The sequence below is a fragment of the Mastigoproctus giganteus genome, chromosome 8 (genome assembly GCF_048544385.1).
Source record: "Mastigoproctus giganteus isolate SK-2022 chromosome 8, ASM4854438v1, whole genome shotgun sequence".
NCBI lineage: Eukaryota > Metazoa > Arthropoda > Arachnida > Uropygi > Thelyphonidae > Mastigoproctus > Mastigoproctus giganteus.
In genome coordinates this window covers 216,653,443-216,673,068 of record NC_143582.1, presented here as the reverse complement: position 1 = coordinate 216,673,068, position 19,626 = coordinate 216,653,443, and the positions used below count along the sequence as shown (strand labels likewise).

General features: G+C 33.9%; 1 protein-coding gene across 1 annotated transcript in view; it reads left to right on the top strand.

The window, feature by feature from the left end:
• LOC150082286 (3'(2'),5'-bisphosphate nucleotidase 1) overlaps nucleotides 1–18,179 on the top strand; it is a 42,482-nt gene extending 24,303 nt beyond the window's left edge. The window contains exons 4-7 of the mRNA XM_090380104.1: nucleotides 49–97; nucleotides 4,744–4,835; nucleotides 8,896–9,096; nucleotides 17,419–18,179. Of these exons, the coding sequence (XP_090236230.1) occupies nucleotides 49–97; nucleotides 4,744–4,835; nucleotides 8,896–9,096; nucleotides 17,419–17,685 (609 nt within the window). The 3' untranslated portion in view covers nucleotides 17,686–18,179. The remainder of the gene's footprint in view (nucleotides 1–48; nucleotides 98–4,743; nucleotides 4,836–8,895; nucleotides 9,097–17,418) is intronic.
• Nucleotides 18,180–19,626: the final 1,447 nt, after the last annotated feature.

The window sequence follows — 19,626 nt, the reverse complement described above, 5'->3', positions numbered from 1 at the left end:
TGACAGTCTTAATTTGGTTTATATTTATACCTTGTATTTTGTTTTCAGGTAGTTGTATGGGTAGATCCTCTTGATGGAACTTCAGAATATACTCAAGGTGCTTATTGATTTTATTTATGATTTTTTAATTGAAAACAGTGTTTCTCTGGAGCATGAAGATTTATCATTTTTGTTTAGAAATTGTTCATTCACAAATCAAAAATGCTTCCTGAATTTAGCCTTGTGTACTATTTCTATATGTTATTTCATTTGTTTAATAGGTTTTGCAAGGGAATTGATTAAAAAAAAAGAAAAAACCAACTGTGCAAACTAATATATAAGGAACCTACACACATGTACTGCAAATTTTTAAATGAGCGATGCTTATAATTTGAGTGATAGCCACTTTGTTTCAAGATGGGGATCCCTAGGTTCAGGCCATTCAAGCAGATGATTATAACATATTTTGACTTCGTGCTACAATTTCTTTTCAAACCAAAAGAGGTTGAGAAATGCCCAACAGTGTTATGTGGACAGATAAAGCATGTTTCGTTCTGTTATGTGGTGTGAACATTGAAAATTGTCATTTAGTCAGAATCAAACCAAATTCCACTTATTAAATTCTCCTTGATGATACGAAAGTAACAGTTTTATGTGAATTTCTGACCATTTCTTCCTTGGAATTTTAGGAATTTATAGTTCAAGGACCAAAAATGTGTACCATTACAATGGTGCAGTACCGCAGCCTGTTATCTATAAGGTTGTACCGACCCTACAGGAAAAAGGAGAGGAGTTATCATCAGCAAGATAACCTTTCCTTTATATGCGTTCCATCACATATTAGCTAACAGCTCGAAAAGGTTCTTAACACATTTTCCTGACAAGGTAATTTCACATTACTTCATTTACGTATGTGCTAGATTTAAGACAAATGAATTTATGATTATGGAAATATCTGAAGTCCAGGGTTTATAGAGATCTCCCACAGCATTATCGTATAATCATTCTAGGCAAAATACTGCCATCAACTATTTCTTTGATTATCAGCTGTATGCAGAATGCTATAGATGTTAGTGGTATTAGATTAATATTGAAGGAATATTGTCAAGTCCAGCAATACAGTCCTCTAATGTTTTTTTTTTTATTTGTCTGTTTCTTTTTGTCCTAATAATAGTCTTTTTGCACCTGGTGGCACAAATTCAAACTGCAATCATGCAATCCTCGTTGAATATTTATAGGGTATATCTAATATAGGAATATTCCTATGTTAGAAAAGTTGAGAAAAAAAACAATTCTTCTCAACATTTCTAAGGCTTCTAATCATGTTTGGCATAAAGGTCTTCTAAAGAAGCTTCCATTTTCTGGTGTACCTTCTGGTTTTTTGCTGTTTGGTAGCCAATTTAGTTTTCTTTCTGACTATTCACTGCAATTAATCATAGATGGCTCTAACTTCTCAACTAATGCTGAAATTCCTAAAAAAAAATTTTCCCACTTTTCCTGTATATTAATGATCTCCACTAACAAAAAATCCTATCTATAGCTTTGCTAATGATAGCATGCTATGTTCTACTCTCCAGTTTGAGAAATCTTGTTCTGCACAAACAGCATCAAATTTCAGATATCTCCATTGCCAATTCCTTAAATGTTAATCTTTGGGTTCTTCAGCAGGTGAAGAAAACTGTTAACTTCAATCCTTCTAAAACTCAGTCCTGTTTTATTTCTTGCAAAAAAAGAACCCATCTCTCCCATGCTTATCTTCAGTAGTACTCAGATTCCTAGACAGGATCATGTATCTTTATTAGGGATAGCTCTGACTTCTAACCTTTGATGGCATAAGCAGTAGCATTAGTAGAGGCATATGATGCAAGAAAGCAAGCTTATATAGCATCAGTCAAAAAAAAAAAAATCTTCCTGTTTCACCCATCCATTTACTCCAGATGTTTGTCTAGTTCAGCCTTGAATTTATTTAAGCTGCCAACTTCCACAATGACAGATGGAGGTTTGTTCTAGCAATCAACCACCCACTCGGTAAAAGGCAAATTTCCACACATCTATTTTACAACTGTCTTTCCTCAATTTGAATTTATGCCCCTCAGGTGCAGAATCTGGGCAAGAGGAAGAATCCCATCAGCATTGAGTTTGCTCAAATGATTCAAGGCTTTGATATAAGCATATCACTAATATTGCCTCTTCTATACCCTCACAGATAGCATAGTTGGTATAATCATTATCATCCTCACACTAGGTTGAAAAGACTGAGTTTGAATCCTATCAATGACATAAAGAATAGAATTTTTATGGACCTTTCTCACAATGTGGCTCAGTTAGTCACTCCCAAGCAAGGGTAGCATGGTTTTTTGTCCAGCAAGCAGGCAATAGACCAAAAACTGCTTATAGATATAATATACACTCATAAGCCAACTATCTAATAGTATTTTGGGCTACCTTTTTCCATGATAACTGTTTGCACTCACTGTGGCATTGACTCCACAAGACCACAGAAAGTATCCTGGAGCAGATGGACAGAAAGACATCACAGAGCAAAGCACTAGTGTGGACTGGTGAATGCTGCATCCCACAAATGTTTGATGGCATTAATTTCAGGGGAATTTGGCTGCCAGGGGAGCACCTCAACTGTCAACCAATAGTGGTCTCCCTGTCCCAGCACACTGGATTGTGTCTCTCTCTTCTGACTATTCCTGCCACACCTTGAGTGCTGTGGACCTTGACCAGCTGACAATGCCTGTGGTTGCTGAAATGCCGTTCCCTGCCTTCCTAGCACCACAAATTGTTGCCTGTTCAAACTCCATGAGGTCCTTCCCTTTCCCCATTGCACAGGCTTCTTGCCAATTGGTGACATCACTCCTAGTTACTGTGGGGCTTGTAGGCATGGTGATCATAATGTTTTGAATTGGGTGAAACCAGGTTCTTCTCTGGGTTTTTTTTTTTTTTTTTTGAGGATGTTGCTAAATAAGCCTGGCTTTCTTGTATCAGTTTGCCTTTATTAATACTAAATCCACAAACCAATATTCTTTAACATTCATTGTAATCTAGATTTGAAGGAAAGTTGGAAAGAAGCCTACTTTCAAGACCACCTTGAATTTTTGCAAAGTATTCAAAGCACAGTTCTCATTTTTCATTCTTAATATGGATGTATTAGCAATTTCATCTTTTTTTTTATGAAAGATGAAATTTCTTTTCTTATAAGAAATATTCATTCGTAATGTTATTTATATTATTAGTAATCCATCTGTAGCATACATCCATGTAATTCTTCAAAATACCTCAAAATACTTCAAAATACTTTTCCTTCCTACATATACATGGTATATGTAGGAAGGAAAAGTGAGGTTAAAATAACTTATTACATTAACAGCAATTAAATGGTCACCTAAAATATATGGTATAGAAGATTCAGAATATATTTAAAATACAATTAATAGAAGCTTACGAAAAACTGGGCTTTTGGAGATTTCATATCACCTTTATGAAACATCTTTCACTGTGACAGATCTCATAATACATAGTGCCATGTTATATTGGTAACCTGTTATAATGACATTTTATCTTGTAAGATAATAAATTATTTTTTAAATTTACTGTGTTGGTTAGATGTTTTGAAGAATATCACATGTACTGTTACCTATCTAAGAGGATTTTTTATTATTCACCTCTTGCTTGTTTTTAATTTTTGCATCCTATTTGACAGTCCTGATTCTTTCTTCCAAAGAGAGCTTTGAGTTTGTTGTTATTCTTCACATGGATCTGAAGAGAAATAAAGAATATAATATAATTAGTTATATAATATCGGTGTAAATACACCATAGTTAACCCATATATTTGAGCTACGATTGTAGCGTAGAAGGTATCGTTTTAATTGTATCTCATAATGTGGTTGCCTTCACAACAAGATAGCTACTATTGAATTACTTCAAATAAATAACGCTTCTCTAGTAGAGAAGACTACTGTTATTTATTTTCAGCGTACCACCACCCAGACGATCGTTTCGAAGCTTTTTGGCTTCGTCATCAGTGGGCGGGTAGGTAATACAATATGCCATCTCAGTTGCGAAGTTATATCCACATTATGAGAGATGCTAGAAGGGTGTGGTGGTAATGTATTTGGAAAATTAAATGCACTAGGCATAATCCTTATGGGTATTGATAATTAACTATATAATATCGGTGTAAATACACCATAGTTAACCCATATATTTGAGCTACGATTGTAGCTATGGTGTATTTACACCGATATTATATAGTTAATTATCAAAACCCATAAGGATTATGCCCAGTGCATTTAATTTTCCAAATACATTACCACCACACCCTTCTGGCATCTCTCATAATGTGGATATAACTTCGCAACTGAGATGGCATATTGTATTACCTACCCGCCCACTGATGACGAAGCCAAAAAGCTTCGAAACGATCGTCTGGGTGGTGGTACGCTGAAAATAAATAACAGTAGTCTTCTCTACTAGAGAAGCGTTATTTATTTGAAGTAATTCAATAGTAGCTATCTTGTTGTGAAGGCAACCACATTATGAGATACAATTAAAACGATGCCTTTTACGCTACAATCGTAGCTCAAATATATGGGTTAACTATGGTGTATTTACACCGATATTATATAGTTAATTATCAAAACCCATAAGGATTATGCCTAGTGCATTTAATTTTCCAAATATAATTAGTATAATGCACACATTTACTTACTTTACATATATATTACAAAATCGACTGGAATTCTTCATTTTCTAGGTCTTCTTGATCATGTTACTATTTTAATTGGAGTTGCAGTACAAGGAAAGGCTATTGGAGGTATTATTCATCAACCCTATTATAATTATCAGGTATGTTTTAACTTTAATTGAACTTTAATATAAAACACCACAGCAGATGTTTTGAATGCTGATTGCATTTTTTGTCAACTGAATATTATCTTTTCCACATCTTATAACCAATATCTTGTTGGTTATATGATGTGGAAAAGATCATCTAATTAGACATCTGGATGTAGCAAACTTAGGTGAATTTAAAAAAAATAGTTAAAAAAACACCTGGGATAGAAGGAAGGAGGTAGGGAAGGAATGGTGAAAACAATTTATATTGGTGATCTCTTTTATATATGTTATTTCCATATTTTATTTTAGAAATACCTGTTTTTGTAATTTTATTAATGATGCCTGAATTTACAGGAGAATTATGAATATTTAATTAAATAAATTTTTCTAATCTTCAGTGCTTGCAACTAAATTAACAGTAAAATGTGAAACAAAAAACTTGCAATCCAGACTCTAGTTAATCCTATATGATAACATCAAAGAAATGCTTCATTGTGAGCACAGTTCAGAGTTTTGTAAAACTTTTCCCCTTAGCACAGTTTTAGTATGTGTACTAGCATTTATAACTTGAAAGTTCTGATACAACATAATGCTTTCTTTTTCTATTTTTTTTTTTTTTTTTTTTTTTGTCCTCACTTGTTTATTCGTTAGCACTGCCAGGGCAAAAAAGAGCACATTTGAATTCCACAACATGGAAACTAACATGACATAATACCAAAAGATAAGAGATGCACACAGCTTATGTCACATTACCTAATAGTAGTAGTAGTGGCATGTGATGCAAGAAAGCAAGTGTATGAGCTTATGCAGCATCAGCCAAAAAAAAAGTCATCATCATACCATTCCCTCCAAATGTCTGTCCAGTTCCTCCTTAAATTTATTTAACCTATCAACTTCCACAATGATAGATGGAAGTTTGTTCCAGCAATTAACCACCCGCTGGCTAAAGGCAAATTTCCGCACATCTATTCTACATCTGTCCTTTCTTAATTTGAATTTATGCCCCCTTAGATTCGTAATCTGAACAAGTGGAAGGATCCCATCAGAATTCAGTGTGCTCAACCCATTCAAGACCTTATACACCTCAATCAGATCACTGCGCAGGTAGGCCTAGTCTCCAGCCACTGCAATTTGCAGAACCTAAGCCTCTCTTGGTAAGAGGATCCCTTCATTCCCCTCACCAATCTTGTTGCCCTTCTCTTTACACGCTCAAGCAAATCTGCATCCTTCCTAAAATGAGGCCTCCAGACCTGTACACAGTACTCAAGGCGTGGCCTGACCATTGCCTTATTAAAGATGCAGATCAAAAGATCTACATCTTTAATAAGGCATTCAAGTGAAGAACAACAGGAGACATGTTCCCTTTGCTAATGCAAAGAACTTTAGAGAAACTCAAAACAGTTAGAGAAATTAAGAACAACTAAACTTGGAGATACAACAGTAGTGATAATAGCTCACACTACACTAAACCCAACTAGAGAAGCAATCCATGATTTCATTTTTCCCTCCGCTTCCAGAGTATCTGAAAGTAGAAGAAAAATAAAGCAGAAACTAGAGACAATAAGTGACAGATGTGAAAAGAATAAGTATTGAAGAGATGGGAATATCATACCCACTAAATAACAGATCCTTACTACAAGCACACCAAAGTGCCCAAAAACAGCCAATGCCAATGTTTACAAGCAATATGCCTGGCAGATCGATACAATCTGCCAGGCATATTGCTTGTAAACTTCCACCAAAGCAACTTAAAATGAAAATATCTCTTATTATGTCAATGTAAATTTTAATTTTCATTCATTATTTTGTTGCCTTTCGATCTACATCTTTAATTGTTTTGTTATTGAAGAAGTTTGGCAATAAAAAAAATTGCTTTCTTAAGGCTATTCTCATTAATTATTGTAAAACAAGAATTAAAAATTAAAAACATATCTCAGTCCACTTACTGAAGTATTGCTGGCTTCACAATTTACTGCAGTGTCTGGTTACCACTTCCAACTGTTGAAGTAGGGCTTTTTGTTTCTGCAATTTATGCCTATAGTTAGCAACACTTTCTTCTTCACATAGTAACTGTAAGATAATGCCCAAATGCAGATAGGAGGGGAAAAAAAAACATGGACATATGCCTAAAGTGTGTTAGGGTAATTCTAAAAAATTAATTTAAAATATATGATTTCAATATAAAAAAAAGATTTTTCACATTCATGTTCATAATAGATTGAAAATAAAAGTCCATCAAAAGTGAACAATTTTGAATTATTTCTTGCCGGTATTTAAGGTTATAAAATGATATATATTTTTCTGAGTGTGCAACTGCTTAATGCAAAAAAAAAAAAAAGGAAAAAAAATTATGCACCCACCACAGGTTTAAATTATCAAGTATATACATATGCACCAAATCTGTTGTAATGTTTTAAGTGCTAGAGGGTTTACTTACAGGCAGCATGCAGAGGTGTACCTACCTGTGAAAAGTGAGTCCAAAGAACTGCAAACTGATTATTTCTCAATTAACACACCACAGAATCTAAATTGTAAAAGAACTCCAGCATATTCAGAATTATCTGAAAAATGGAAACAAGGAAAACTAATAAAAAGGTATAAAATAGACCATGAAACAACCTACCTCTATCATCATTATAGTAGTACAGTTTCAAGTCCAAAGCTTGTATTTTAAAAAATCTGCTTTACTTCCACTTACAATTTCCAGGTCTTCAGCTTTTCGAAAATCAAATTTTGGCAGTTATGCAATGCTTTGGAAATGTTACTTAATTATAATGAAATAGTAGCTTTAGGTTGACTTGTAAATAATTGTCATTTCTAAAATTGGGTATAAGCTCAAGCTTGTCACTGTCTCAAGGGGGAATACAGCATCTCTAAAAGAGAAAGGCAGAAACACAATGCTCAGTAATATTAATTATATAATTAAAATTATAATGTCCATTCTTTGAAAGTAACATTATAAACTCACAAGATTTTTATATTTCAATTAATGGTCAGTATGCTAAACAGCCAAATATTCAAAGCTTTCTGAGGAGCATATAAATCATTTACTGCATACCAAAGTACATCTTGAAAAGTACTGTTCCAAGTCTTTGAGCTAGAGAAATAGCATTTATTTTCTTGCAAAAAATATAAGCTTGGCAGGGTTGTTTGACAATAACTGACTGGATTTCAAATTTGAAATGCTTGCATCAGACATACAGGAGCACAAATCAGTCTACTTCATATTTCCACTTTGCAATATAAAAGAAGATTTTGGAAAATAAATTGGTTTGGGGGAAAAAAGGGTTGATAGGAGAATACAATACTCATGCTTTATGTTTCAGTGGAGGGTAGTGTAGTCTCATTGAATTAGTCGGCAATGCAAGAGTGCAAGAATTATTGAAGAAGCAAAAACAAAATATCAAAAGGAAGTTATCATTTTTTTGCACATATCTTCTCTGCCATGACAACTACAGCAATAAAGAGATGGGGGAGGACTGCTAAATACAATGAATTGTTGTATACATTGTCAAAATAATTAATTGTAAACTAGTGTTCATGACAAAGTACAAACACAAACATGAGAAAAGAATACCACTCTGCATATGAAATCCAAATATAAATTAATAGCAGTTCAGTGGATACTAGTAGTTATCCATTATCTTCCAACCCAAATATAAGGTAGGCTGTAGGTTCATTGAGGGACTGTAAATAGCTGTAAAGCTTTACTAGAAGAGTTGTAAATATCACTGAAAGAGTCATCTGTAGATGACTCCTGTTCTTTCCTCCTATATTTCATTTCTTGAGACATTTATATATTTTCATCATTTATACAGATATTTATAATCATCTGTTTGATTATCATTAATTTAGATTTTGCATGCAGGAATTTATTATTGTTTCTTGACTTGGAGTCAGTTTCTTTCAATTATCATATGTGAAATTGATTGGTGGTTTCAGTAGGTAGGAAATAGAATTTTAAATTAGCTGCTGTGTGGTAAACAGAGATTTGGGAAGTGGAGGTTTAGATTATAGTATTTTAAATGACTTTTTAATTTTCTTTATGTAGCATTGTCTATTTTTGCAGAATGAGAAAGATTTTACTAAACTTGGACGTACTATGTGGTCAGTTCAAGGTTTGGGAGCCTTTGGCATTGAACGACACCTTCCAGACAAAGATAAAAGAATAATTGCTACCACCAGATCTCATTCCAATCCAACAATTAATGCAGCAGTACAAGCAGTACAACCAGATAAAGTATTAAGAGTTGGAGGTGCTGGTCATAAGGTAATAAAATTTGAAAAAATATATATATATTTTTATTTTCTTGAAAAACAAGTTCAGAAAAGTGATGTGAACAAAAGTTTTAATAACCACAGGCTATTCTTTCAATTCTTCCTCCATATGTATTATTTTTATTTTTTTATTGTATCAGAATGTGCAATGTTTAAAATGTGCAAAAATTGTTAACTGTATTTAAAGACTAAATGCATAAGGCATAATTCTGTATGGGTTTAAATTAACTATATAATATTGATGTAGATACACCATAGTTAACCCATAAAATTAAACTACATATGTAGTCTAAAGGCATCATTTTAATTATATCTCATTGTAACTACCTTCACAACGAGATACCAGGCATTGCACTACTTCAAATAAGTAACTCTTCTCTGGTAGAGAAGACTACTGTTACTTATTCTCAGTGGGCACAAAAACCCAGATGGCACCGTTTCAAGGCTGTTGGCCTATCATCTGTGGGTGGGCAGGTACCCTGGTAATGCAAACATGCCATCACAGTTGCGAAATTAATTCCATAATATGTGAGATGCCAAGTGGTGAACAGAATGATTCTGCATTTAAAGACTAAATGCACAAGGCATAATTCTATATGGGTTTAAATTAACTATATGATATCAGTGTAGATATACCATAGTTAATCCATAAAATTAAACTACATATGTAGTGTAAAGGCATCGTGTTAATTATATCTCATATTGTGGCTGCCTTCACAACAAGATACCAGGTATTGCACTACTTTGAATAAATAATGCCTCTCATATTAACTTCGCAACTGTGATGGCATGTTTATATTACCATGGTACCTACCCACCCACCAACGATATGCCAACAGCCTTGAAACAGTGCCATCTGGGTTGTTGTGCCCACTGAGAATAAGTAACAGTAGTCTTCTCTACTATAGAGGTGTTACTTATTCGAAGTAGCGCAATACCTGGTATCTCATGAAGGTAGCCACAATATGAGATATAATTAAAACAATGCCTTTTACATTACATACATAGTTTAATTTTGTGGGTTAACAATGGTGTATCTACACCGATTTTATATAGAAAATGGTTAACATACTGGCTACAATTCTATATTGAGTTTGATTTCTATTAGGATGGAAAGATCTTTATTAACTTCATTTACACCGTGGCAGGAGGCCACTCCTGGAAACCAAAATTTTTTCACTCACACACAGATACTTTAACGAACCCACACAGTGCACAAGCACAATATACTGATTTTGTGGCTTTAGTTCATTGCTTATTGTAAAGTCTAAATGCTCTGTCATCTGCAGTTTTTCTCAATATCTTTCATATTTTTTCATCAAAAAAAATATAACAATAATAATTCAAAATCTCATGAAGACTAATTTAATTTTTCATTTCAGAATCAACATAACAGAATTTTTTTTTATATAAGGTGAACCAGCTCTCTTTCCTAAAGACAGTATGCAAATTAATTGCAGAAAATATAGTATATGGATATTTCTAAAAGGGTGTGGTTATTTCAAAGGAATTGTATTATTGACATCTTTCTGATAGTTGGGTCTCAGACTACACTGGAAGCTTAAACAAGAAAGGTTACTGAAATAAAATACTTTATTTGTCCTATTAAAAAGAAATAAAATAAGAAGATAAACATACATTGGTAAGAGACAAATTTCCTTCAGGCAGTATATGCCAGGGGAAATCTTTAGTATTTGTACTGTGGATTGATTAAGGGTTGAGAAAGCAAAATACACGATATGTGCAGGAAGATTATTCCAGTGAATAGAAGTTGAAGGAAGAAGATGGAAACTAGATGGTAGTTGTTTTCTGAAAGAATGCAGACTGGTTTAGAAGAAAGAGGAGGAATTATAGAGGCCAATGTATGAAAACAAAAAGTTATTTAAATTTGTGGAGTTAAAGAATTTTGAGACAACTGACTTCGATGATTAATTCTACCCGATCTTTCACGTAGGATTAATGATTTTAGGACACTCCAGTATAATTATTTGTACATAAGCTGTATTTGTAATTAATGAAGTACACAGTAATAAGGCATTAGCATTAGTTGTGGCATACGATGCAAGAAAGCAAGCTTATACAGCATCAGCCAAAAATAAATAAATAAATAAACCTCCCCAGTTTGCCCATCCGGTCACTCCAAATGTTTGTCTAGTTTAGCCTTAGATTTATTTGTTAACAACTTCCACAACAACAACAGATGGAAGTCTGTTCCAGCAATCAACTACCTGCTAATTAAAGGCAAACTTCCACACATCTATTCTACAACTGTCTTTCCTCAATTTGAATCTATGCCCCCTCAGGTTCTTAGTCTGAGCAAGTGGAAGTATCCCATCAGCATTGAGCCTGCTCAAACTATTCAAGGCCTTATGCACCTCAATCAGATCACCTTGCTGGTGCCTAGTCTCCAGATGCTGCAACTTGCAGAACTTAAGCCTTTCTTCATAAGCACATCCTTTTGTTCCTCTCACCAATCTTGTTGCCCTTCTCTGTACACGCTCAAGCAAATCTACATCCTTCCTAAAATGAGCCATCCAGACCTGTATGCAATACTCAAGGTGTGGCCTGACCATTGCCTTATATAAAGGGATAATCACTTCCTTGTCTCTGCTATCAAAATTCCTATATATCATTGACAAAACTCCATGATCTGCACTGCTCAGAGAACTTCATATCTGACTGCACGATTACCTCCAGGTTTTTTCATTCACCGCCTCCTGAGTGCAGTACCACACAGTTGGTACATTTCTCTTGGGTTACTGCTACCCATATGCAGTACTTTGCATTTTTCAATGTTAAACTTCAGTTGCCAGTTCTCAGCCCATCTGCCTAACTTTTCTAGATCCTGTTGCAGTAGCATACTGTCTTTAATGTCATTAACAACCCTGCCAACCTTTGTATCATCTGCAAACTTGGACATTAAACCTGATATACCTTCATCGATATCATTGATAAATACACAAAATAACAATGTTCCCAGCACTGACCCTTGGGAGAACTCCGCTAATAACATTAGTCCACGTAGAGCAGTATCCATTTATTACCACTCTCTGCCGTCTTCCACCTCAACCATCCCTTTATCCATTGTAGAAACTTAACCTTAATGCCATACCACTTCAATTTGTACAGCAGTCTTCCATGTGCAACCGTATCAAAAGCTTTCCTGAAATCCAAGTATATGATATCAAAATTATTTTTTCCATCTAATTCTTTTGTGATCACATTGTAGTATACAAACAAATTGGTCAGGAAAGACTTCCTCTTAACAAACCCATGCAGTGCAATCATGTCTAGGTGATCCTGTATCGCCTCTTTAACCAGTGACTCCATTATTTTCCCCGGAATTACAGAAGTTAAATTAACAGGTCTATAATCATTTGTGTCACACTTTAAACCTTCTTTGTGAATTGGGGATACATTTGCACATCTCCAGTCCATGGGGACCTCCCCTGAATCCTTGATAACTTCCTCGCTGCCTCCTTCAATATAACTGGATAGATTCCATCCACCCCAGGTGCCTTTTTTATTTTTAACTTCAACAATTTCTCCTCCACTTTGCTCTCAATTATTACAAAATCCCTGTTAGAGTTTGATAAACTTCTGGCATTCCCCTTCTTGAATAACTTCTCATGTGTGAATGTAGATGCAAAATACTCATTCAGTTTATCAGCTACTTGAGCAGGATCATCAATAGTCAATCCATCTAAGTTAAGTGGACCAATCTGATTCATCCCCTTTCTTCTAGAGTTGAGGCTTCCATAGCCGGGTGGTCAGGAGTGGGGGTGAAGTAGCACTCGCTCCTTGAGTAGACTGGGGTTCAAGCCTCTGACTGCTAAATACGGTCGATCTGCCAATCCACACTGTACCAGCGTGGCAGATTATGGTCCATTTCCCTCAACATGAATTGTTGAGGAGGCTTCCATCCTGCAGTGGGTTGATAATGGCTGCAGTTTACCTTTACCTTCTAGAGTTTATATAAGTAAAGAACTCTTTGCTGTTTTTCTTTACATCCTTTGCCAAAGATTTTTCGCAATCTGCCTTTTTTTTTGCCTAACCTCCTTTGCTACTTTATTATATACTAGCTTATATCTGCTGTAGACTTGTGTGTCGCCTAATAATTTATATACATCCCATGCATTTTTTTTCTCTGCCACGAGCCTCATTAATTCATCTGACATCCATTTAGGCCTGAACCTTGAACAGTATTTCTTAGTTGGTATGAAAAGCCTAGTATCTTCCAAGATTAAGTCCCTGAAGTGTCCCATTTAGAATTCACCATTGGTAACATCATCAGTTGATCCCACTGTATAGAATTTAAAACCTGTCTGAGACCACTGTAGTCACCTTTACGAAAACAAAAAGTTTTCCCTTTACCCTTGATGGTAGTTACACCTTTAAGTAAATCCCACATCAGTACACTGTGATCATTGTCACCTAGTGGTTCCTTTATCTGCAAATTCGTAATGCATGAATAATCACTGCTGATAATCAGATTAAGAGTATTACTTCCTCTGGTTTCCCCTCTTAACATGTTGCTGTAAAAAACAATCCTACAATCATTCCACAAAAGTCTTTCTAGAGTGCAAGTGTCCAACCCACAAGTTCTAGTCAATATCTGGAAAGTTAAAATCTCCCATTAAAAGACATTCTGATTTACTGGCCCACTCTATTTCTCTGCACAGCTGTTCATTGTACTCATCAGTAATTAGGCCTATAACACACTCCTCTCATTTTCCCTTTCCCAGTGTTTATGTCACACCAAACAGACTCAACATTGCACTGTCCACCCATGTCAACTGGATGCACTTCCTTAGATTTTATGTGTTTCTTAACTAACAACATAACCCCTCCCTTCTTACCTTTCTGTCCTTTCTGTACACATTGTACTCCCCAAATTCCAATTCTGCAATGCTTATATCTGTGTACACCATGTCTCTGATATCCCAACAATATCAGGCTTTGATGCCTTGATCAGCACTTCAAATTCATCAAATTCATCAAATTTATTTACTATACACTTCTAGCATTGATGTACATGCAAGTAGGGCTTACAATACTGGGATCCCGGTCATTTTTTTCCAGTATTGAAATATCGGTATTGATACAAAAAATAGCGGTTTTTCAGTACTAATTTTAAAAAAATAAATAATTGTTTATAATTTAATCACATAAAAGTTATAAAATCACCTTTTATGTGATTATGACGTTGTTATCTCTACTAGCAAATGTTCGATAAATCATCGATAGGACACCATGCAACATTGCAACCTGTCCACAATTCTCGGACAACTTCGTGTCTGACCGTATCGTAACTCCCAAGTCCCGTTCCTCCACTACTGACTTTAGTTCAACTCCACCAAGTGTATAAGTTATTTTCGGGTTGCTGTTCCCCAGGTGTAAGACCTATCACTTTTCTGACCGTCCCGGAAGTCTATCTAGGTCACTCTGAAGAAGCTCTGCTTCACGGCAGTCATTAACTACTCTACTGATCTTTACATCATTTGCAAGTGCCCTCTATCCCTTCATAGATGTCATTTAAGATAATCAAAAACAACAGTGGTCCCAATACTGATCCTTGGGGAACCCCACTTCTTACATTAACCCAATCTGAGGAATAACCATTTATCACAACCCTCTGTCTGGTGCCATTGTGCTATCCATCTAAGGATTTTCCCTATGATTCCAGCCTGCTCCAACTTATAAAGTAACCACTCATAAAGTAACTATTCATGTTTTAAATAAACTTTTATTGCAATATAAATATTCTGAAAAAAATCACTGAATTAAATGCTTTGCTGATATCCAAATAAACAATTTCGAAATTATTCCCTAAATCCAGCTCACGAGTGACCCGTAAAAATGGCTAACCAGATTTGTTAAACATAATTTTCCCTTTACAAAACCATGCTGTGTATCCTGCAAAATTCCATTTCCATCTAAATGATCCTGAATTCCACCCTTGATCATTGCCTCCATGATTTTCTCTACTACTGAAGTTAGACTGGCCAGTCGGTAATTTCCCGTTACACTCCTAGAACCGCCTTTATGTTCCAATTTACACCAATCCAATGGAATCTCTCCTGTCCAGTGATGCTCTCATAACTAGCCTTAATGGTTCAATGCACTCACTTGCTGCCTCCTTTAAGATTATAGGGTATATGCCATCAACCACAGGGGCCTTACTCGCCTGCAGGCGTGAAAGTTCTCATTAAATAATCATTTGAAATTTCAACATCATTAATTACATTTTTTTCAACTTCACTTCCATAATATCTCATTGACATAAAGGTTTTTTTTATGTAAATATCAATGCAAAGTAGCTGTTGAGTTCATCTGCAACTTCAGCTATGTTATCTAGTACAGTACTATCCCACGTCCATTACATAAGGGTCCAATCTGATTTGTCCTCCTGTTCTTGCATTTATATATGTGAAGAATTCCTTAACTGCACTCTTTGCTCTCTTTATTCCTTATTTCCACTCTTTGCTCTCTCCCAGACTCAGTAAAGATACTATAGTGAAAATTATATTTTCCTGAATAAAACGTCTTTCTCCTTCAGAAAATGATGAACATGATTCAACCATGGAAGACCAACATGGAACAGAACATCAGTGTTCTGCAAATTCTTTCCAAAATAAGAAATTGCCTGACTCCAATGAGATTTTAAAAGATGAACTTGAGTCGGAAATTAATGAAATACTTTTAACTATTTTTGCTAAAAAAGTTCAAAGCGTAGAAAATATGGATTGAGATAGTCTACGATTATCTCAGTACAATAGTACCAGAATAGAATCCGAAAGGGCATTTACTGCCGCTAATCAAATATGTACCAAAATTAGATCCATTTTAAAAGATCATACTGTTGATTGCGTATGTTTCTTAAGAGCTCACTTTATTCGGACAGGTAGTGTGGATGCTTAAACATAACTAAACTTTGCAGTAACAATTGTATTTTTTTGTTTTTAGAATAACTGTATTTTAATAATTTTTTTTCAGAATATTTATTATTGCAATAAAAGTTTATTTAAAACATAAATTCAAATAATTACAGTACTTGTTTTTTTCCTTACTTTATTGCACCTAATTGTCATCAAAATTTATTGAGAAAAACATTTTTTGGAATACCTGTATCCCAGTTTCATAAATTAAAAATACCGGTATTAATATTTTGACTGGTATTGTAAGCCCTACATGCAAGTATACATGTACTTGTTCTTACTCTTAGTTACCCTAACACAGTCCATGTATTTACTTGTTCCATGATGACTCCCAGCAGCTCTTGAAATTCCCAGCAACATTCTCTCTAGGCTGCTGCTCATTACAATAGAAGCAGTGCAAGAATCACTTTTGCTTCTGCCTGTAGTTATTGTTAATCTTTTATTCTGTGAATCCCTCCCCAAGCTAGCAGTTTTCCGACCCACCTAATGTTGCCTCGATAGCAGTAACAAATATTCTTGCACCCTTTCTATTTAAGTGTATCCCACCCTTGTAGAAGCAGTCTCTCCTGTTAGTAAGCACAAACCACGCTGAAAAAAATTCTACCCCATGAGTCTTGCACAATCTCTCCAGGGCCGAATTGATTCACAAGGCTCTCTCATCATGTACTCCCTCCTATTGTGTCTGGGCAGAATTGCAGACACTCAAATTTAACCGTAACTTGTGACTTTTTTTTCAGCATTGACCTGCACTTGTTAAGTAAATCTGAAGATCTCTTACTCTTAAGGTCATTAGTGCAATAAACATATAACAAAAAAAAACTATTTAATTGCTTTGTTTCCATGCCCTTTTGCATATTTTATCACTTTGTTTCATCCCTGCATTATAAAAAAGCTGCTTCTGTATCCTAGGCATGGCTAAATAATAAAATGAAAATTATGAAAAGCTCACAGCAAGTTGCTGTGTGAGCTGCTAACATTTGTAACTAAATAGAAAACATCACTGTTGTATAAAAATGCAAGTGCTTTCATCGCCTTTCTTTCTCTCTTTCCCAGTGTTATCATTCTAAAGAGCCTCTCAAGACCTACATTCTGAAATTGATTGGCAGTACCAATTGCCAAAAATGCACCCTGAAAACACCTATACATTGCTACTTTTTGGATGAATCTTGAACCATTAAGATGGTTGAATAGTTTTAGACCATATATTTTTTTTTTAAACAAAAATATGGTAGTTTATAGTAAAATATTTTTATACATTAAAAATAATTTTTTTTTTCTAATATGAGATAATATGCATTATCCTACTTATAAGTATACCAAAAAAAAAAAAAAAATTATAATAATAAAAAAATTAATGAATTTTCTTTTATGTGTAGGTTTTGCTACTTATTGAAGGAAAAGCACATGCATATGTTTTTGCAAGTAGAGGATGTAAGAAATGGGATACGTGCGCCCCTGAAGCACTGCTTCATTCAGTAGGTGGGAAGCTTACTGATGTTTATGGTAATTCAATAAAGTATCATCATGATGTGGAACATGTTAATGCTGGTGGTGTTTTGGCTACATTTGATGCTTCTGTTCATCAGTGGTATTGTTCCAAAATACCAGATGAAGTTAAAGAGGCTTTGTCATCTGCAAAATAGTTTAATAAAATAAGTTATTTTGCTATAAAAGATATTCAACATTCCTAGATTAAGTGGCTCTATAATGTGATTTTTATAATAAAAAAGTATCGTTTTTATTAAATTAAGAAGATATTACAGGTACTTTTGCTTTTTGGAAATTGTATACAAAAAAAATTGAATTTCAGAGAAAAGTCATCCTGTCAGGAATTCCATGTTAAAAATAATTGAATTTTGTTATAAGTGAAAATTTTTATATTTCTATCATGGGGACCCAGCTACAACCAGAATTTCTACAATATATAAAGGGGATAGTTTTACAATAAAGTCTAACATAAAATTTCAATGTGCATTGTAGAAATGATCAGCTTAACCAGATGTTAGACTTGAGCCTAACTTTTGTGATTGAATGTGTACATCATCTAATCAGAAAACAATTCAAATGCTGTTCAAGGTTTTGTAAAGAGCAGAAAGTGTGTATATAAACCTAAATGGTTATGAAATATTAAAAAAAATATATATATATATATTTTTTTTTTTGGAATATGATGTATTTTTACTTTCTATTTAGAACCAAGTATTTTAATTTATTTTGTACATTCTTAATCTACTTGTTCTACAATGAGTCTCTGAAGTTATAAGGTAATTTATAACCAGTATTTTAACATTGAACTGATATAATTTGAAACACCTAATATTTTTATATTTAGAAATATCAGTCAAAATTTTATACTACTGTAAAGTTAATATTTGGAAATCAAAAATAAACATTATTTGTAACATGTACATTATTTAAAAGACAATTAACTTTATTGAGTTTCAGAGTTAATGGTTTTGTTATTTACGAAATTTCTTAAAACACCAAAAAATATTCTTCATCTTGCATCTAAGTTTAAACTTATGAAACTAATTTTTTCTTGGTTTTAATGTTATCAGTTGTGTGATATATCACAAAAGTTCAAGTCTGATAAAAAAAAATAATGCTGCATACTTATTAGACAAAAGTGACTACAACAAAGCCAGTAATTTTGAAATGGTAACGTTTCCCATGCTTCTCTGTATTCATTCACCTTTCTAAGTATACTCCCAGAAGTATATGTACTCCTGTGGTCTATTTTGGATTACTGTTACTGTTTTAAATATTTGTTATAACCTTACATTTCTTATATCTGTCCCTTGATAAGGACGATAAAAAGAAATAAGGTTAATTCCAGTTTGTTTCTTTTGTAATTTTTTTTGTCTTGTAGTTATTGATATCATGGGTCAATGCAGAAAAAAAAAACCTAATATGCTGTGAGTGTGTGTGTATTTGAATTCTTTATCTTACTTGATGCACAAACCATATATTTTCTAAAATATTAATTTTTGCTATTAGAAATGCAAATGTTAACAGAGGACGAGTTGTCTGTAACAAGATTCTCAATGCAGCTAATTCTTCCATACCTTTGTTATTAGACTTAAGATTTCATATTCAGTTGGTCATTGACTCACAACTGACTTCTGTTCTGACTGACAGGTCGTAAGTCGATCTGGTCGTATGTCAGCCATATATTTATTAACAGTGTTTTTTAACCTTTCTAATCTTTTTATCATCTTTATAATTTATTTTTATGATCTTTTAAATTTTTATCATCATTTATTTTTCATTTTAAATACAGTAATGTTTTTATCTTTTACTTAACGATACTGTACATACCTTCGTTACTATGCCTAGGCTATCTCTCTCTGTGAGGTTAAATTCAAACGTTCTTTACATTTTAATTGGTTTATTATTCATACTGTTCGTAAAAATTCAAAACTACAATCTATAATTATATTGTACACAATGTGAAAAATAATACTGTACATAATGTACTGACACAAAAATACAATCTAAAATTAATGTAAAAATTAATACAAATGAAATTTACAAAATCAATTTTTAATCTTTGCTTGTGCTGGGTTGTGGATCGTCAGGGTCAT